Genomic DNA, 20,297 nt, shown 5'->3' with positions numbered 1-20,297 from the left:
TGCCCTGACCGTGCCCTGTCTTCACAGATGGGGACGGCCTCTTGACCATCACCCGCCCCACGGTCGCCCCGAGGCACCTGGCCCGGGGCCCGACCCCACGGCCACTGTGTGGGACCTTGACCTTCGGGACGGCCATGGAGGCCGGCGGGGAAGAGGGTGCCACATAAGCGGCTCGGCGGCGACCCCCCTCCGTCCAGCACTCACTTCGCAGGGCTCATGGTGAGTACGTGCCCCACCGGGCAGCGGGGCCCAGCAGCGCCGAGGGCGGCCACCCCATCAGTGGGGCCACCGCACGGTCAGGTAGTGGCGTTGGGTCCCCGGTCCCGGGGGCTGCCTGCGGGCTGCTCTGAGGTCGGCTCGCTCGGCGTCGATCATACTAATTAGTGGCAGGCGTGCCGCAATGTGGAGCCGTGGAGCCAGGGGAGGACACGCGGGCCTGCGTCCCTCCCCCAGGGCTCAGGCCCACGACCCCCGGCTGGGCCCCCGCCCTCCGTCCCAGGCTGTCGTGCGGCCTTCCCACTGTGGCCCGCCGGACCCTTCCCCTCGGAAAGTTGGCCGAATGGCGGGGAGACGTGGGTGAGCTTCAGCAGCGCATACGGCAAACACGGGGAGGGGGGGGACGCTTCTCTCGCCAGGAAAGGGGGCACGGCCGCTGTCAGCAGCGAGCAGGGCCACGGGGGATCGTCGTGAAGGCTTGTGCAGCCTCCGTGTGGTCGCTGCCAGCTTGGATCCTGGGAGGCTGGGGGCCGAGTAAATAATGCATTGTGTGTGTGTGTGTGTGTGTGTGTGCGCGCGCGTGTGAGGGACGGCGACCGCGGAGGGCCCAGAGCGCGTGCAGGGAATGCCAATGGCCACGGGACACGTGGCCGGCAGCGGCCGTGGCGCGGACGCCAGCAATGAGTCAAATGCACACCCGATTGTCTGCTTCCTAAGGGGGGGTCTGTCTGAGTCACTTGTTTCCTTCCTGTTCGTTCGAGACGCGCAAACAAGGTCGGTGCTGGCTGCCAGGACTCAGCATCGCGCGTCCACACGGCCGCCCCAAGCCTCACCGGCCAGGAGGACGCCAGACGCCCTAGAGGCTGTGCATCAGGCTCGGCGGCTCCTCGGGAGGCCCCCAGCCTGGCCGGGCTCCCTAAGGGACAGCCTGTTGCCCGCGGTGCCTCACCCGACGCACCTGGGGCCTCTAGGTCGGCCTGTTTCTTGGCTTTTCGTCCTCAGGTTAGAGCCTTATTTGCAAAGTGGAGCCCGTTGTCGGCACACGGAGCGTGAGCCAGGAGGCCTGCAGGGCCGGGGCAGGGGCGGGCCCGGCCGGAGCGGCTGCCCTGGCGCTTCTTCCTCTCTGACCCCGGCCCCCAAGCACGTCCACCCGGCGTCCCATCCCCGGTGACGGCGTCCATGCACAGTGCTGCCCTGGTCCAGCCTCTTGACACCGGCCAGTCCAGGACAGTGGAGACGGGCGGGTTACACTTGCCCAGAGGGTTTGGAGTCTTAGCAATTTGTTCGGTTTTTATTCTCAATAACATTTTCACTGGAGAGTCTCCAAAGACATGGGGAGGCAGCCCCGCGTGGGGCAGCTCCGGTGCAAGCTTCACCCCTGGGGCCCAGGCGACACGGGGAGGACGCCCAGAGGCTGCGGCCAGCAGGGCGGCCCAACCTGCCCGGCCCACGCTGCCACACTCACCTGCGAGGCACCTGCCTCGGGCTGGCGGTCGGCTTCCCTGACGCCTGCGGTTGGCAATCAGCCTTCTGGCTCCTGGGTGACGCCACGTGGTCCCCTGGAGGCACCTGGGGGGCCCCGCAGACGCTTGTGCCTCCCTCCTGGACGTGCGCCCCAGCTGCCCTCAGTGCTCCGGCAGGACCATGCACGCACACACACCCGACACTCCCCAGCCGGGCCTGCAGGACCAAGGCCTCCATCACAGCTGTGAGCCAACAGAAGCGGACGTGCACTTGTGTGTGTGCCTGCACGTACATGTGTGCATGTGCATTTCTGTGTGCATGCGTGTGCACTTGTGTGAGTGCACGTGAGCGTGTATTGCCCGTGTGCACGTGTGTCTATGTGTGTGCGTGTACGTGTGCACTTGTGTGTGTATGTCTGTGTGCACGTGTGCGTGTGTGCTTGTGCACGTGTGTGCATGTGTAGTGCATGTGCACGTGTGTGCGTGTGCACTTGCGGTGTGTGCTTGTGTGAGCGTGTGTGTGCATATGCACGTGTATGTGTGTGCGTGTGTGCACGGGCAGTTGTGTGTGTGCATGTGAGTGTGTGCATTCAGCGGCCCCGCTAGTGTCCAAATTCAAGCAGCGACCAAAATGCATGTTCCTTGGCACCTCGTGATCCTCCGTGAGCTTCACACTTCCTCCCCCAAGGGAACACGTGACAGGCGCCAGAAGGGAGTAAGAAGTTGTCCAAAGTTGTGCACTTTCTCCCTGTTTCCTTTCAGCATGTGGGTCTGGTGGCCTGAGGAGCGTGTGGTCACCACGTTCACGCTGCACAAGCTCTGCCTTCCGGCCACATCTCCCGAGGCCACGAGGTGTGCCGGGGACTCCCCTGGTCGCTGGGGCGCCAAGCGGATCTCAGAGGACAAGATCCCCCACTTACCGATGCTGAGCCTCGGGGCCGAGACCTCCCTTGGGTGGCTTCTGTGTGACATGGCCCTGGCCCAGCAGGTGCCGGCAGCAGCCGAGGACCCCGCAGAGCCCCACCTGCCCTGAACTCGGGCTGGCCTCCGTGTCGCCAGACTGTCCTTTGCCACATCCAGCAGGGGCTGGAAGGATAGAAAGCAAGACCTGCCCTGGCTGTGCTCGGAGCACAGGATCCCAAGGACACAGCATGCTCAGGACACCCCTTTTCTGCACAAAAGCACCCCACATTTGAAAAGCCAACAGTGGAATGGAGATCCCTGAAAAGACCAGGGGTAGCTGCAGGGTGGAGACGCAGAAGCCTTCCTGGTGCCCACCACACTGCTGTGCAGGCAGAGCTGGGCAGGACCCAGCCTGGCCTGTGCGCACGCCACAGCTCGTCGAGGCTGCACCCTCATAACCTCCAGCCGGCCACACAAGGCGCCTGTGGCACATGCAACCCTCTGCAAGCACCTACAAACACCTGCAGGCACCTGCAAACACTTGAAACCACTTATAAGCACCTGCAGGCACCTGCAAACACCTGTGATCACCTGAAACCATCTGCAGTCACCTGCAAACACCTGCAAACACCTACAAACACCTGCAAACACCTGCAAACACCTGAAACCACCTGCAACCCCCTGCAAGCACCTATAAACACCTGCAATCACCTGAAACCACCTGCAAGCACCCGCAAGCACCTATATACACCTGCAGGCACGTACAAGCACCCACACCCCACCAGCTCTTCGGCCTCATATTTAACGTTCTAAAAACTTTTGAGCTTACCTTCGTCCCAGAAATGTCACCCCTACGCCCACCTGAGCATTAACCTGAGGCCACCAGGCGAGCCTGTGCTATTTCCCACACTCCCCTCCCAGAGAAAAGTGTAACACACTGTACAAATGTGATGTCCAATTAGGGTAATTTGTGCTCCAAATGAATAAATTACTTACCTTTTGCCTCTGCCTTTCCCCCGGGACGCTGCCGCGGAAGGCTGACAGATCGATGAGCCGCGACGATCGTTAAAAACACAAAGGACGCCGGAGACCAGGAACGGGATCCGTCTCAGTCGGTCCGGAGCGGAGGCAGAGGGGACGCCGGCACCGTCCGCGCCCCCCGGGCCGAGGCGGCCCCTTCCCTGCCCCGCGGCCGGCACAGGCCCCGTCAGGATCGGACGACAGCACCTCCTTCCTCTCTCTTCTTGTCTCTCTCAACACCCAAGTCGATTGTTTGCAGAACATGCCAGAAAGGATACATCCACTCAAATAATAATAACACGTGCAAGGAAGGCAAAGCCTAAGAGGAGGGAGAGCTCCAGCCAACCCGGCCGGGCTCTGAGCCTCCGGGCTCCGCGGGAGCACGGCCCGTCCGAGGGAACACGGAGCCCGGATTTGGCAGGAGGCGCGGCGTCTTCCCCAGGCCGGGCCCCGGCAGGAGGGGATCTGCGGCCGAGCCCGGCGTCTCCATGCGAGCTCCGTGCAGGCCCGTCCACACCCCTCAAGGACCCCGTCCGTGGGACGCTAGTGAAGCAGGTCCTCCAGGAGGAGCCGGGACACGCGTGAACTTTAACATATAAAATACCTCCCTTTCGCATTACCTACTTGGAGCTTTAAATGTCACCTCAAGAATGTAGAGAAGGCACAGTCGGTCGGGAACTCGGAGGAGAAACCCAGGAGCCCCGATGGTTGAAGCTCCGTTTCTCATAAAGCAGATGTTGCTGCTGCAGAGCTCGAGGCCAGGAAGCCCCCCCCTGCCCCCCGGCACCACCTCACTCAAAACCCGGCCCTGGGCTGAGGAGCCCCCGAGGCGGGTGCGTGGGGCCTGCGTGGGGCCAGGGCCGTTCCCGGGAAGCGCTGCGTCTGGAGCATCGCCCTGAAGCATCATCCGGCGGCACAACCGGGGCCTGGTTTCCTGGGCGGGTGGGACGTGCTGAGCGTGACGTCTCCGATGCAGGCCTGGGCGCCGCAGGGGGCATGGGGTGCAGGGCGCGGGGCTGGGCATCGCTGCTCTGGGACGCGTGCTTGCTCCCTCGGCCCCCCACCCCCGCCAGGACTCGGGGCTGCCAACGCGGCAGGAGGGCATAGGCCTTGGACGAGCAGTGGCAGCGCCCGGCAAAGCCCCCAGAGGGGCCGTGAGCCCCCGGAGGGCCGCGCCCACCCCTGGCCCCGACCCAAGGCACCGGCTCCGTGCTCAGGGAGCCCGTCCCAGCAGCCAGGGCGCCTCAGGTCAGGAGCGTCAGGGTGCTTAGACCCCAGGTGAGAAGCCACTGCTCTGTGACAGGGACTACGACGCAGGCGAGGGCCTGGGCGTATCTGGGGCGTGCTGAGGCCTGTCGACGGCCTGCCAGGCTCTCTCCCGGTGGACAGCGGGGAATTTCCAGAAGGAACGGCCACGAGAAGACGATTCCGTATCAGGATCAGACCAGGAAAGCGTGCCCTCCTCGACTTTTGCAGCGATTTACAATTGGCAGGAGGCTGAAGGTGACAAGCGTCTGAACCCTCGTCCCCCCAGGGCCACAGGGAGGGTCCCTCGCGCTCGGAAGTTGGGATGGAGTCGGGACGCGAGAGCGCTTCCAGCAGGCGGGGAGCCGAGGGGAGCAGCGAGCCCGGAAAGCCCACAAGCCGGCCGTGACCTCCCGGCCCCGCTCCGTGTCTTCACCGGCACAGCGGTGCCCCGGGGACGCACGTTCACGCCGCGGGGCGGAGGCCGGCAGGTGTGTGCCCCGGGGAGCAGCCTGCGCAGTGGCCATGCGGCCCAGGCCGGTGGGCCCTCCACGTGGCCCTGCCACCGCAAGGCTGGCGTCCTTCGGCTGTCTTCCCTCCTGAGCTCATGACGCCCTGGCACTTGGGGTTTGGCGTCCTACGCCCTACGCGCAACCGCACCTGCCCTCAGGCTTCCTGGCGCGCCGCCATCGTGCCGTCCCCGGTCTACCCAGTGACACGCCCTCCCGCCTCGGCTGCAGCTGGCCATGTGCTGGGTCAGGGATCCCACTTCTGGCTTCGAGAGTCAGTCGGTCCTCCCGCACGGCCAGCTGGAAGGAGTCCCTTGGTGTCCAGGTCGCTCGGCACCTTCTCCCTGGTGACGGGACTCCATCTGCTGTTGCCAAGACCGCTGGGAGCTCTCCTCGGAAACGTCCCCGGGCAGAGCCAGATCGGGGTGCAGAGGCCACGGCCGGACACTAGGGTGGCCCTCGCGCTCCCTGGAAATCCCGACAGCCCGGGGCCTCGTCTTCGCTGCCCCGGCAGGATGTGGTCCACCAGGAAAGCTCTGGGACGCTGCGCCGTCCCGGCCGTGGCGAGCCCAAGTCCTGCGAGGGCCAGTTTCTCTCCTTTTCCCACGTGACCCAGGCCGGGTGCCCTCCTGGAGGAGCACCAGCCGCTTCCTGCCGCCCTCACTGCCCCGGGAGCGGCCCATCGCGCACCCAGGGCCCGTGTCAGCCCGGGGTGGGTGCACCCGCCTCGGGCACGGCTGGCGAGGCTGCAGACCACCCCCTCCCCCGCTGGCCACCAGCCTGTTGTCACAGCTGGATGGCTCGGCACGCTCTCACGGGGCCCCGGGCGGCCCTCTAGGGGCACCAGCGCCCACCTGCCTCCCCCAGCGGGGCAGGTCCAGGGCCGTGGGAGCAGAGCGGGCGGCTCAGAGCAGGAGGCCAGAGGCCAAGAAAGGGTCTCACGCTCTGACCCTCTGACTTGCAAAGTGGGAGCAGGAGCAGACCCTGGTCGAGCGTGCGCATCTGCTGCGGGGGCCGTGACCGGCTAGGGCGGGGAGGGCACGGCCATAACCGGCCCCCAACCCCCAGGCCCCTGAGCCCGTTAAGACGCGACCCACCCCTCAGTCCTAGAGCCTGGAAGTCCAAGGTCCAGGAGTCGCAGGTCTCCCCCGAGGCCACCCCCCGGTCGTGTACACAGCCGCCTTCTCGCCGTGTCCTCCGACGGCCTTCCCTCCGGGCAGGTCCTGGGCGCGTCTCCCTCCGCTAAGGACGCGGGTCCTATGGAACCAGGCCTCGCCCTATGACCCCCCGTGGCCTTAGTCGCCCCCCTGAAGGCCCGTGGGGTGACTACAGCCACGTGGGGCGCGAGGACTCCAGCCCCTGAGCCGTAGGGCTCCGTTTCTGTCCACAGCCCGGCTTCCCTGTCCCGCGGCAGTTACAGCACACGACGGGCTGGAACACTGCTCCGCGCGGGTCAGAGGTCGGAGGTCAGAGGTGCACAAGGCCAGGCTCCCGACTCCCAGCCTCCCTGCCTCCTGTCTCTGCACCTCCGGAGCCCGCGGCAGAGGAGGCTCTGCACCCTTGGGGCCTGCTCAGCGCACAGAATCACCAGGTTGGGAGCGGGGTGCCCGGCGGGGTGTGCATGGCCGCCCGCACCCCCCTGAGCTTGGTTGGCGCCTCTTCTATCGGCGGCGTCTCGGGAACCCGGGCCCGGGGCCCGGAACCCCAGGGCGGCCTGTGCTGACCCCGCGAGAGCTCACCTCACCCCCTCGCGGACAAAGAGGCAAAATGCCCTCAGTTCACACGCCAGCGGGGCCCTCGCCCCTCAGCCTCCCGTCCCTTGGGGTAGACGTGCCCCCCGACCCTGGGTCGGCGCGCTCCGGAGGGCCCAGCCACACGGCCCCGTCACGGCCACCGCCCTTTCCCCACCGGCCCGAATCGGCTCCAGGGGCTGGCGTGATCCCAGGGAGCACAATCTCCCGGTGCCGGGGCGGGTGGGATCCGGGGCACCTGCCGTGTGCTGCTGCCTCTCTGCTGCCCGCGCCCTCACCCAGGTGGGCCCCGAGGGAGCGGGGCGCCCGTCACAGATCTCCAGCCAACTCAGCAGACACCTCTGACGGCCTGCAGGGGCGAGGCCAGACCTGGGGGCAGCCAGGCGGCTCTGCCGGGCGCCTCGTTCCCTGGCCACTTGGCCCACACAGCCTGTCTGTGTTCTTTCCAGGATTTGAAGACTGTCCTCTCCCTGCCCCAGTACCCAGGGGAGTTCCTGCACCCCGTGGTGTACGCCTGCACCGCTGTCATGCTGCTGTGCCTCCTCGCCTCTGTCATCACCTACATCGTGCACCAGAAGTAAGGCCCCGCTTTGCCTCGACATCGCGTGCGTTTACCCGCAGAGGCAAACCCACCCTCACATAACAGGAGGTCCCGGAAGGTGCTTCAGATTCGCCTGCCTAGCACCAGGGGTGGCCCGCTGCAGCCGAGGGTGGCCAAGCGCTCCAGGACAGCCATGCCCTTCAGGCTAGGCCTCCACCAGGGTCTTCTCACAGTGGCCTCCGTGTTCTTACCAAATCTGGTGACCTACGTCTTCCTCCGACGGCGCAGGGTCAGCTCAAGAGCCCACACCCTTGGGAAGTTACAGTAGCTGCCAGAACTCTCACCACCTTTGCATTGCGCCCTTTAGCCTGGGGGGAGGGGGTCTAGTTGCTTTCCTTCTGAGCTGGTTTCCTGCCACCTCTGCCTGCAGGGAGGATGACCTGGGAAATGTGAGGAGTCTCTGACAGGGGCAGGGCCAAGCTCATAATCAGTCAGGAGCAAAGCCCAGACTGTGGCCATAACCACAGTGATGAGAAGAGGCTTGGACGTCTCTGAGGTCAGGGTCATGGGAACAGGCTTGGGTGTGTCCAAGGTCAGGGTCATGGGAACAGGCTTGGGTGTGTCCAAGGTCAGGGTCATGGGAACAGGCTTGGGTGTGTCCGAGGTCAGGGTCATGGGGAGAGGCTTGGGCATGTCTGAGGTCAGGGTCATGGGGAGAGGCTTGGGTGTGTCTGAGGTCAGGGTCATGGGGAGAGGCTTGGGCATGTCCGAGGTCAGGGTCATGGGGAGAGGCTTGGGTGTGTCTGAGGTCAGGGTCATGGGGAGAGGCTTGGGCATGTCCGAGGTCAGGGTCATGGGGAGAGGCTTGGGTGTGTCCAAGGTCATGGTCATGGGAACAGGCTTGGGCGTGTCCAAGGTCATGGTCATGGGAACAGGCTTGGGTGTGTCCGAGGTCAGGGTCATGGGAACAGGCTTGGGTGTGTCCGAGGTCAGGGTCATGGGGATAGGCTTGGGTGTGTCCGAGGTCATGGTCATGGGAAAAGGCTTGGGCGTGTCCGAGGTCAGGGTCATGGGAACAGGCTTTGGTGTGTCCAAGGTCATTCATGGTCATGGGAACAGGCTTGGGCGTGTCCAAGGTCATGGTCATGGGAACAGCCTTGGGTGTGTCCGAGGTCATGGTCATGGGAACAGGCTTGGGTGTGTCCAAGGTCATGGTCATGGGAACAGGCTTGGGCTTGTCTGAGGTCAGGGTCATGGGGAGAGGCTTGGGTGTGTCCAAGGTCATGGTCATGGGAACAGGCTTGGGCGTGTCCAAGGTCATGGTCATGGGAACAGGCTTGGGCGTGTCCAAGGTCATGGTCATGGGAACAGGCTTGGGTGTGTCCAAGGTCATGGTCATGGGAACAGGCTTGGGTGTGTCCGAGGTCAGGGTCATGGGAAGAGGCTTGGGCGTGTCTAAGGTCATGGTCATGGTCAGAGTCTTGGGCATGTCCAAGGTCAGGGTCATGGACATGTCAGGCTGGGACATGTCCCAGGCCATGGAGACACTGTGGCCATCGTCAGAGTTCTAGGCATCGGCTGAGCAATCTCTGTGGTGGCCACAGCCCAGGTGAGGCCTGGTCTCGGCGATGGCCAGGGGCAAGTGTGGCTGTCGGGGTCTTGCTAACATTCAGTCACAGTCATGTCCTCTTTTTGAGGACAGGCCTCTCCACAAGAGGGAAGACGTCCGTCTGGGGAGCCAGGAGGTGAGGCCGGGGGGTCCCTCCCACCGTCTGTCTCTGTGACCAGACAAGTCAGTCTCGGGGCTCAATGTCAGCATCTGGCCAATGAGTAGCTTGGAGACTTCTCAAACCCCTTCCCGTCAGAGCGCTCCAGACAGACGTAGCACAGAACGACCCACCGGCCACTCACTGTGTCCTCCCTCCGCCTGGCCCTTGGGGTTGCTCCCCCGACCCCCAGTCACCCCTGAGAGGCCTTCAGCTCCGCCCCGTGTGGACGGAGCACGGCATCTGGGAGGAGGGCTGACTTGCACGCCGGGTCCTGACGGGAAACCTCATTTCCCGCAGCGCCATCCGGATCAGCCGGAAAGGACGGCACACGCTCCTGAATTTCTGCTTCCACGCGGCGCTGACCTTCACGGTGTTTGCCGGCGGCGTGAACCGCACCAAGTACCCGATCCTGTGCCAGGCGGTGAGTGCTGTCCGCGTCCTCATTTCGCTACAGATTTGAAGCGTTTGTCCACCCTGCTACCAGGGGGGCATCTGTGCCAACGGTCTTGCTCATGTAAGGACCCTGCGGCATTGTCCAGACGCGTCCCCGGGGAGGGCTCGGCACCCCCGCGCCTGAACCACAGCCTCTCCACACGAGGCCCCCGGCCTCGCTCACCTTTGGCTCACGTCGGATCGTTGGCTTCTCGCCTGAGCAGCTTGCGGAGGCCTATGGTGACACGTCCAGCCGTGTCGGTCCCAGGAACAGGGCCGGAGCTGTCCCCCCCGGAGGTGGGGGCGGCAGGGGCACGAGAAGGGCTCACCTGCTCCCGCAACCGCGGCCACGTAAGGCTCTGGTCAGGGCCGAGCCGCCCACCCCCCGCGTGGAACTCGGGAAGGTTCTGCTCCCCTCTTCAGCGCATCCGGCCTTGAGAACAAGCCACCAAGGGGTCTTCGTCCCCCTCTGTGGCCTCACTTGGCTTTTGTCTCCAAGGGGAGAAGACCCGTTGGTTCCGACATGGCGCAGGAGAGGCCCTTCCCCAGCGGGCAGCCGCTTCCCTGTGCTGCTCACCGCGGCCCCGGGCGCAGGACAAGTGACCCCAAACCCGGGGTGCTCTGTGCTCTCCCCCCTCCAGCTCCCGCCCCACCTCCTGCTCGGGCCCCAGCTCAGCCCAGGGGGGCAGAGACCTCTAGGTGGACAGCGGCCTGTAGGCGGGCAGTGGCCTCTACATGGACAGCGGCCTCCGGGGTGGACAGTGACCTCCGGGGTGGACAGTGACCTCTAGGTGGACAGTGGCCTCGACACAGACAGTGACCTCCATGTGGACAGTGACCTCTAAATGGACAGTGACCTCTAGGTGGACAGTGACCTCCAGGGTGGACAGTGACCTCCATGTGGACAGTGACCTCTGCATGGACAGTGACCTCTAGGTGGACAGTGACCTCTAGATGGACAGTGACCTCCATGTGGACAGTGGCCTCCAGGGTGGACAGTGACCTCCGGGGTGGACAGTGACCTCTAGGTGGACAGTGGCCTCGACACAGTGACCTCCATATGGACAGTGACCTCTAAATGGACAGTGACCTCTAGGATTGACAGTGACCTCTAGGTGGACAGTGACCTCCAGGTGGACAGTGACCTCCAGGGTGGACAGTGACCTCTAGATGGACAGTGACCTCCATGTGGACAGTGGCCTCCAGGGTGGACAGTGGCCTCCACGTGGACAGTGGCCTCTACAAGGACAGTGACCTCTAGGTGGACAGTGACCTCCAGGGTGGACAGTGACCTCCACATGGACAGTGGCCTCTATCTAGGTGGACAGCAACCTCTATGTGGACAGTGACCCACGTGGACAGTGGCCTCCAGGGTGGACAGTGACCTCCACGTGGAGAGTGGCCTCTACACGGACAGTGGCCTCTAGGAGGGCCGTCTCCTCCAGCGCCCAGGTGGGAGCCGGAGGGGGGCTGCCCCGGGGACCAAAGAGCATCTTAGCGAGGACCCGCGTCTTCGGTCTGTCAGCGGGCGCGCCTGCCTGGGCCGCAGCAGGGATGGCGAGCTGGTCCCCTCCAGCCGTCGTTCTGGGAGGTCGATACTGGCTGAGGGCTGCAGGGGCTGCTGGAACCTACTCACCCGACAGCCGGGGGCGCCGGTGCCGTCCTTGGTGGGGTCCGCACCAAGAGACAACCTGGCCCTGGCGCAGGTGGCAGGCGACGCCCCGGGGGACGCTGCTCCGCAGAGGTGCCTGGGAAAGAACGGGAGTGAGGGCCGGCTCCGAGCCCTGCCCGACACCCCCGGCCGGCCACCTCCCAGGGAGGCCCCGCGCTTGGGCCGCAGCAAGGAGCCGCCAGCGCGCACGTGGAAGCACGCCGAGGGGCGGCCGCACATCTGGGGCGCCTGGGCACGGGCGTGGGAACGGCCAGCCCGTGAGCGCCTGCTGAGGGGCAAGCCGTGAGCTCCACCGCGTGTTCAGGTCACACTCGGCCACACGAGCGCGCCCCGAGCCAGGCCCCTGGCGGTGAGGAAGCGCCGCTCCGGGCCCCGCGGCTCTCGGCCCCTGGGGCCCACTCCCCCCGAACACCCGGGAGCCTTGCCCGCGCTCCAGCCTGGGTGGCGAGCCCCGGAGGCCAGGGGTCCTCCTCCATGTGGGGCCCGGCGCCTACGGGTCGACAGCCTGGGGTCGGCCCGGGCCCGGCCGGGTCCCGAGAGGCCAGGTCAGGAGAGTGAGGTTGGCGTGAGAAACGGTCGCTTCACGGTGGAGACAGTCCTCCCGCGGGAGGCCGCCGTGGCCTCCAGACCCCTGTCCACGAGGCAGCAGGGCCCGGGCTCCCTCGCTCACTCGTTTGCAAACGTGCATCGGGACCAGACCCGCCCTGGGGAGCAAAGCCCCTGGGGCTCTGCGGTGCCGCCCAGCTCTGCAGCGGGGACGAGGGACAGAGGGCCCCGTGGTTCCTGTGGGCCCCATGTGCGGGCGGGAGGACAGAGCTGGGGCCCGGCGAGCCAGTGGGAGGAGCCCGCAGAGCCGTCGGGGGGACCTTCTGCCCGGGACTCCTCTGCCATTTCTGGAACGTGGCCGCGTGCCCCGCAGACGCCAACAGTCGGTCGCTGCTCCGGAGGCGACGCCCGGCCCGCCCGGCCCCGAGCCCACAGGACGCCCTCCCTGGAGCCCTCCGGGCCCACATCTGGGCCACGCCGACCGCAGACACAGGGCACACAGGCCTGAAGGGTGGGCACTGAGTGCACGCTGCCGAGGGGCACACACGTGGCCAGCCTCACGCGGACCCCCCGGGGGATCGTGCGCACAGGCCCGTGTGCGCCCAGCCCCGGCTCCCCGCGGGACAGCAGAACCAGGCCGGGTGCCCGTGCGCCTCCCTGTGACACGGGACCCCATGTGCCCTCCTCCCGGTCGCCGGTGGCTGTCCTGAGGATGCAGGGGGAGCGGGAGGGTCAGACCCAGGGTACCGCACGGGCTCCCAGGCCGCAGCTGACCACCTCTCCCCTGCAGGTGGGCATCCTCCTGCACTACTCCACGCTGGCCACCATGCTGTGGATCGGGGTGACCGCCAGGAACATCTACAAGCAGGTGACCAAGAAGGCCCTGCCGTGCCCGGGCGCAGACCACCCGCCGTACCCCAAGCAGCCCCTGCTCAGGTAGCCAAGCGCACGTGCCCGGCCTCCCGCACCCCCCGGGCGCCCGCAGCCGCCAGCTCTGGGCTCCCCTCCGGGGCCTCAGCAAACGGGCTCCAGGGAAACGGGTCAAGGGCAGCCCAGTGTGCACAGGTGGCCAGGGTGGGGGTGGGTGCTGGGGCCGGGGGCCGGGGACGGGACGTGGGGGTGCTGGGCCGCAGCCGAGTCAGCGGGGCCGGGGGCCAGTGTGCCCACCAGGGGCTGTGGAGACAGCTCGGGGGACGCGTCACTGCTCCGGGCCTGCCCACGGCTCACACGTGGACCTCAGCGAGCTCAGGCACCGGCTCCTCAGCGGGGAGAACTGAGGCGGCCCGGGTGCCAACCCCAGGGTGACCACGGGGCCTGGGCCTCCCGAGGCTGGGGGGCAGTTATTGGCCAAGCTGGGAGGGTGCCGGGAGGGCAGGTGGTCGCCATGAGGGGCAGCTGACGCCGCTATCGGGTTGTGGCCTGGGCCCTGGGTCACGGACACCCAGCCCCCTGGACGGAGCTCGGTCCAGGTCCAAACTGCAAGGGGCATCTGGGAAAACAGCTCCGTGCACCTGCTGGCGGAGGACTCGCCGACCCCCGGGGCTTCCCGACGCTGCAGCCCACGGGCCCGGCGCCTCCCGTTCCCAGGGCCCCGGAGCCTCTGCTGCCCACTCAGCCCAGGGAGGCAGGGGTTCCCTGCTGGGGCACCCCCATTCCTGGGTGTAAGAATCCGTCTCAAAATGATTGTCCTGGTCTCTGCTTGATGGAAGAACAAGATGGCAGCCTCAGAACATTCTGGCACCTTTCTGTCCGACGGCATCACATGCACAAAATGAACCAGACTCGCAGGCGCTTCTGGGAGCAGAGGCCCCAGGGCTCGGGGGACAAGTGCCCTGTGGGTCGGGGGCTCAGGGGGCCCTGGACCAGCAGGGGTGGGCTCGGGGACCGTGTAATACATCGGCCACGTTAGACCCTCACTGTGCCGTCTGGAAACCACTGTCACCTGTCCCCCGCCCCCCGTGTCCCCTTCTTAGTACAAACAGCCGGACCCTGGGGGCAGGGGGGACACGGGCTCTGGGCTGGGCTGCGGGCCTGCCCCCTTCACCGCCTTCTCTGCTCAGGCCCTGCCCGGGGCTGCTGGTGGGGCCCCAACGCTGGGGCCAGCCTTCCTCCCTGAGCCCCGCCCCTCGTGTGCCCTCCCGCTGCCGGCCCCGTCCAGCCGGAGGCGTCCTTACCAGCGATGACCCCCCGACGGCCCCCGGCACCCCGGCCCCCTTCCCAGCAGGGCCCATCAGCAGGAATGTCCCTCCCGAGCCTTCCGGGGAGGGGGGAGCCCCTGCTCGGGCTGCTGGGCCCCGGCCAAGGCCGAGAGAGCGGCCAGAGGCCCCGCAGAGCCTCGGGGGGCAGAGCGGGGGACACGGTCGGCGGCAGGCAGGGGCTCCGTCTCACTTCTGACGACAAATAAAAGGAAAGTGGTCGTGGGTCAGGACCCGGTGTGTGCCCCCGAGCACACGGCTTTTGGAGAGACGAGGGCCCAGTCGTCTAACCGCTGACCTTGGCCCCGCTGCCAGGTGGCCCCTGGGCTGTGCCCCAGGGGTCTGCCGAGGGCCCCGCTGTCCCCGTGGCCGTGCTGGGGTCTGCACACGCCCTCCGTGCAGCTTTGGGGGAACCAAACCCGTTTAGATGGTTCACGTGACCTGGAATGTGCAGCAACCGGGGGCCCTGCCCCCCCACCTGGGGCCTCCTTGCCGGGCGGACGGCCTGCCGGGGCTGGGAGCCCGCGTCCCCGTGTGGGGCCGGCCTTCGGGCGGGGCGGCTCAAGGGGCACAGGGGGCGCAGGGTCTCGCGTCGCCAGGCTGATCTGTCTATCCCACGTCCCTTCCCTTCCGTGTGGATAGTAGGATCCTTCTTCCATTTCTGGGAAAACAGCCCCTGGAATTTCGGTGGCGCCGGCCTGGGCCCCACAGAGCCCGTAGGGATCACGGACGCGCTCACGCCCACAGCATCCGACGCTCCCAGCCCCCAGCTCGCGTCCTGCGCCGCCCGGGCCGGGCTCCCTGCCCACGGATCGTTTTCACGCGACTTTACCGGGATCGTCTCCTTCATCGTCTCTTTGGGTCGAGCGTCGCTCACGGGTCGAAACACAACCGAGTCGCATGCACGGGCCTTGTGTCCGGAAGATCCGCTGCGCTTGCTCGCGAGCTCGGGGAGCTGCCCGTGGGTCCCTAGGATCTTGCGTCCGTGGTCCCGTCATCGGCCACGGGACACCTGTCCAGTGAGGACGGCGTGTCTTCCCGCCTGGTGGCTCAGGCCGGGACTTCGGACCATACGAGCCCCCCCTCCCTCCCTCTCGCTCTTGCTCCGGGCCGGTGCGGCCAGCGGCTGGCCACTTCTGCGGGCGGCTCTAAAGGACCCGCGTGGGGTTCATCCACGTCCCGGGTGGCTTTCCTGTCCTCTGACCTGACGACCTCTGCCCCCGTTGGCCCTGGTCCCCGCGGCCCGGCTGCCGTGCGCTCGCTCGTCCTCCCTCCCGTCCCTCCCGTGCGGCTCTGGCCCAGTCCCCTGAGGTCCCAGGGGCGATGCTCCCTCCCATGTGGGCTCCCTGGGCGCCGGGTCCCCGTGGGCTGTGCTGACGCGGACACGCAGGGGCCTTCCTCTCTCTTTCCCCTGAAGCCTGGGCGCGGGGGCCCCGGGCGTCTCCCGTGGACCCGAGCTGCCGCTTCTGCCTCCCGTCCAGGACGAGGGGGCCCTCGGGCTCCGCTTCACCACCTGTTTTCTGGTTTTACCTCTTTTCTCCCTTCTCCTCTCCTTTCTTGTCCTGTTTCCTTCTTTTGAAATATTTTAATATTTTTCTACATTTCGTTTTATCTCTTAGCCCTTTGCCTATTAATCTTCCGTGTTGCCTTGGGGATCAAAGTCCACGGACTCTTCCCGTATCTTTGGAGTGAGAGTCACGCTGGTCCGTGCAAGTGTGCGCCGGAGCCCCCGTGGGGCCGGCCCCCGCCGTCCGCGCGCCCACACGCCCTGGCAGCTCCGCTCGGCAGCGTTCGCTTCTTTACACAACCGTATACGTGTGTTTTAACGAAGAGAAAGCAAAGTTTCCGTTTGTCCCGATGTCTGGCGTCCGGGTGCTCCCGTTCCCCCGGTTTCAGTCTGGTGCAGTAGCCCTTCAGCCTGAAGGTCGCAGCGCAGCGTTTCCCGAAGGCCAGCTGGTGACACATGCGCTCAGTTTTATTTTTGTCAGAAAGCGTCTGTATTTTTCCTGTTCTGAAGGACACGTTGTCTGCATATAGAATTCGGGGAGGCACAGAGTCCCCGGGGTCGCTGGGCTCCCACCTGCAGGCCTGGGACCTGTGTCATCCCCTCGCTGGGGACAAAGAGCCGCGGTGCCCGCCGGGAGCGTGGGGCATCGTCCGCCAGCTGCCCCTCGCCCACGACCCTCACCGTGGGGCCCGGAGCTCTTGTTCCTCCAGGACCCGGCCTGGGGGGGCCCTAGAATGGCCCCAGGGGGAGCTGCTGGCTCAGGCCCTGCTGCCAAGGTCGGCCAGGCCCGGAGTGGGGCCAACTCCCGTCCACACGGGTCACTGTCCTGGGGCGGGGTCAGAGGTCAGATGCGCCCCAAGCAGCGGAGAGGCCGGGCTGCCAGGCAGGGCCCTGGGTGTGGGGGAGGGGAGAAGGGAGGGGGAGGGGAAGGGAGGGGAGGGCTGGGCAGAGGCCCCTCTGGGGAGTTACGGGGGAGGGGGTGTTCGGGGACGTGCAGGGTGGGGGTTTGCAGGGCGCTGGGTTTGGGGGGGACGGAGTTACCTGGCCGACTGCAGGAGTTGCAGGGGGGGATTACATGGCAGGGTGGGGTTTGCCGGGTGTGGGGGGTGGGGAATGGGGGTTGCAGGGGGGGCGGGGGGGGCACGGTTATGTGGCAGGGCGAGCGGTTGCAGGGGGGATGCGGGGCGGGGGTTGGGGGTGGGACGGGGTGTGCAGGACGGGGGGGCGAGGAGGGGGGAAGTTGCAGGCAGGGTTTGCGGGGGGTGGTTGCAGGGTCGGGGGAATGTGGGGTGCGGGTTGTGGAGCAGGTGAGGTGCGGGGTGAGGGGCTATGTGGGGGGGCGGGGGGGCAGGGCGGGTGGAGTTGCGGGGCTGAGGTTGCGGGGGATCTGGGGCAGGAGATGGTGATGCAGGGCCAGGGTTGCAGGGCCGGGGGGGTGCGGGGGCAGGGTGTTTACAGGGTGGGGTTTGCGGGGCGGGGGGGGGGGTGTGTGGGGGCCGGGGGTTGCAGCGGGGGGTGGCAGTGATGCAGGGCCAGGGTTGCAGGCCAGGGTTGCAGGGCTGGGGACTGGAGGTTGCGGGGTGGGGTTGGTGGGGTGGGGGTGCAGGGCCGGGGGTGCGGGGTGGGGTCCAGCACAGGCCCCCGTTGCCCACAGAGGGCTGGGCGGGGGCCAGGGCGGCTCCGCAGGCACCCAGTGGCCCTCCACCCCCCAGGTTTTACCTCATCAGTGGAGGGGTGCCCTTCATCATCTGCGGGGTCACGGCCGCCACGAACATCAGGAACTACGGGACGGAGAGCGAGGACGTGCCCTAGTGAGTCCCCCGGCGCCCGCGGCCCCTCCCCGCCCAGCGCCCAGCGCCCCTTGCCCTCAGTTGACCTCTGCTCCCCGGGCTCCAGCGCCGGGCACACGCCCGCGGCCCCTGAGGCGGGAGGGAGGGGTGAGGGCCCTGCCGGCAGCGGGAGGTGTGTCTGCCCCCCCGCCCCCCCTTACACCCCCCCTCCGCAGCTGCTGGATGGCCTGGGAGCCCAGCCTGGGCGCCTTCTACGGGCCGGCGGCCTTCATCGCCCTGGTCACCTGCGTCTACTTCCTGGGCACCTACGTGCAGCTGCGGCGCCACCCAGAGCGCAGGTACGAGCTCCGGGCGCGCGTGGAGGAGCAGCAGCGGCTGGCAGTGCCCGAGGCCCGCCACAGCCCCGGCGCCCGGCCCGGCTCGCTGCCCGCCTGCGACGCCCTGGCCGCCTCCCTGCTGCAGAACGAGCACTCGCTGAAGGCCCAGCTGCGGGCCGCCGCCTTCACGCTGTTCCTGTTCGCGGCCACCTGGGCCTTCGGGGCGCTGGCCGTGTCCCAGGGCCACTTCCTGGACATGGTCTTCAGCTGCCTGTACGGCGCCTTCTGCGTGACGCTGGGGCTCTTCGTGCTCATCCACCACTGCGCCAAGCGGGACGACGTGTGGCACTGCTGGTGGTCCTGCTGCCCCTCCCGCGGGGACGCCCACGGCGCCAAGCTCGGGGCCTGCCCCGCGCTCGACACCAACGGGGACGCCCTGGGGCACGCAGCCTGCCTGCAGGACTCGCCGTGTCTGGGGAAGCCGCGGGGCTTCGGCCCCCTGCCCGCCGGCCCCTGCAAGGTGACCAACCTGCAGGCCGCCCAGAGCCACGTCAACTGCCTGTCTCCAGCCACGCCGTGCTGCGCCAAGATGCACTGCGAGCAGCTGATGGAGGACGCGGCCCACGTCCACGTGCACGAGGAGGACGCCTTCGGGCACGACCCGCACCTGCACAGGTGCCTCCAGGCCAGAACTAAGCCTCCCTACTTCGGCCGGCACCGGGCAGCCGCGGCGGAGGAGTACGCCTACCACATCCCGTCCAGCCCCGACGGCAGCCCCCGCAGCTCGCGCTCGGACAGCCCCCCCAGCTCGCTCGAGGGCCCCGTGGGGGCGCACGCGCTGGCCTGCTGCGCCCAGGCCGACCCCTTCCCCTTGGTCAGCCAGCCCGAGGGCAGCGACGCGGGCTCGGTGCTGTACGGCTGCGCCCTGCGGCCCGGCCGGGAGTCGGCCCACGGCCCGCCGCACTTCGAGATGCTCCGCAGAACACAGTCCCTGCCCTTCGGCGGCCCCGGCCAGAACGGGCTGCTCAAGGGCGACCTGTGTGAGGTCCTGTCCTTCAGCGCCAACGGCATGGGCAACATCCGGACGGGGCCGTGGAAGAACGAGACCACCGTGTAGCTGCCCCGTCCCCGCCCCACGCACGCGCCCGGGCAGAGCCGGGCCGCCAGGGGAGGCCAGCGGGGCCCGCTTCTCGGAGCGGCTGGCGCCCCTGACCTGCGCTGCGACGGACCCAGCGGGAACGTGCTTCGGGCTGCGCCTGCTTCCGCTAACCCTGAGGCCGGACGGGCCGTCCGCGTCCCGGTCACTCCTGGCCCGCGGCACCCAGTCCCCGGGGCAGCCCAGGAACCGAGCAGGGAAACACCCGTGGCGCCCGGCGCCTGCCCCACCACCCCGGCCGCGACAGGAGGTGCCACCCGGTTTCTCCAGCGTCTAGTGTGTGTGTCATTAGGTCTGGTTCCAAGGCACGGGCAGCCTGCTGGTTGGCACAGGTGCCCTGGACCTGGGCAGTCACCGCTGGCCCCTCGCCGGCCCGTGTCAGAGTCGGGGGCCCACGTCGCCACCTCCGCCTGCAGTGGCCACCCTGGAAGCGTCACGGACACTGGGGCTTGTGACCGTGATGTGGGCGCACGTGTGACCGTGCTCCAGGGCGCTGGTTGGGGTCTTTGAGGGGCTGCGCGCCTCCGGAAATGCCCAAAAGCCCTTCAGATTCGCCTGTCGCGCCAGCCTCTGTCGGGACCGTACCGCACCCCACGAGGTCACTAGGGCAGGGAAGAGGGGGTCTGGCATTTCCAGGAACACCCGGGCACGACGCTCCGACTCAGGACGGGTGTCAGGACAGTGAGTGAAGCGAGGCTCATCCCGCAGGCAGGGCCACGGATGGAGGCCCGACCTCCCGGGGAACACGTGTGCAGGACTGTGCACAGCCATCCCCCTCCCTCCCCCCAGGCCCACGCACACGTGCAGACACACATGCGTGCACGCATACACGCACTCAGCACACCGTGCACACGCACAGCCCGCGTTCCCCAGGCATCGGAGCGCCCGCGTCATTGCCCCCATGGACGTCGTCTCTGGCGCCTCCGTGGCCGCGCTCTGGGCGGGGCTCCACCAGGCGCAGGCCCGTCCTACGCACGCCTGGGGGCCAGGGGTGTGTCGGGGTCCGAGGGCCACCGCTCAGCATCTGAGCACGAGGAGCCTCGCTTCCTGGGATTCCCGTAGACCTGACGACGTCCCACGCGCCGCGAGCCCCGCGCGTCCTCACAGGCCACCCGGACGGGCCACCAGATGACCGCCCGGCAGTGTCCGCCTGTCCGGCCGGGCCGCCTGCTTCCGTAGCCGAGAGGACCCAGAGAGCCGACGCCGTGCTGTGTACACGCTGTAGATGCACAACTGTCAGACAAAATACAGTATTTTGCACTGTT

The 20,297-nt window shown here is 67.3% G+C and overlaps 2 protein-coding genes across 13 annotated transcripts in view; one reads left to right on the top strand and one right to left on the bottom strand.

Annotated features, from left to right (window-relative positions):
* LOC144300905 (uncharacterized) overlaps positions 1-6,794 on the bottom strand; it is a 19,071-nt gene extending 12,277 nt beyond the window's left edge. For 5 of the 9 annotated variants that reach the window (XR_013367631.1, XR_013367632.1, XR_013367630.1 and 2 more), the window contains exons 1-2: positions 3,579-6,794; positions 1,682-2,765 (exon numbers count right to left, since the gene is read on the bottom strand). The gene's annotated coding sequence lies outside the window, so the exon portion shown is untranslated. The remainder of the gene's footprint in view (positions 1-1,681; positions 2,766-3,578) is intronic. The other 4 variants (XM_077877107.1, XM_077877108.1, XM_077877105.1 and 1 more) reach the window with 3 other exon arrangements.
* The window catches only part of ADGRA1 (adhesion G protein-coupled receptor A1), a 21,113-nt gene extending 816 nt beyond the window's left edge, over positions 1-20,297 (top strand). The window contains exons 2-8 of one of the 4 annotated variants that reach the window (XM_077877100.1): positions 28-219; positions 2,442-6,068; positions 7,557-7,684; positions 9,715-9,838; positions 12,858-13,003; positions 17,482-17,580; positions 17,775-20,297. In XM_077877100.1, the coding sequence (XP_077733226.1) occupies positions 7,635-7,684; positions 9,715-9,838; positions 12,858-13,003; positions 17,482-17,580; positions 17,775-18,993 (1,638 nt within the window). In that variant the 5' untranslated portion in view covers positions 28-219; positions 2,442-6,068; positions 7,557-7,634 and the 3' untranslated portion in view covers positions 18,994-20,297. Of the gene's footprint in view, positions 1-27; positions 220-257; positions 1,925-2,441; positions 6,069-6,115; positions 6,948-7,556; positions 7,685-9,714; positions 9,839-12,857; positions 13,004-17,481; positions 17,581-17,774 lie in introns of those variants that run through there. The other 3 variants (XM_077877102.1, XM_077877099.1, XM_077877101.1) reach the window with 3 other exon arrangements.

Source organism: Canis aureus, chromosome 29 (assembly GCF_053574225.1).
Source record: "Canis aureus isolate CA01 chromosome 29, VMU_Caureus_v.1.0, whole genome shotgun sequence".
NCBI classification, from domain to species: domain Eukaryota; kingdom Metazoa; phylum Chordata; class Mammalia; order Carnivora; family Canidae; genus Canis; species Canis aureus.
Note: the sequence above shows the minus strand (reverse complement) of the source record. Positions and strands in the feature narration are given on the sequence as shown.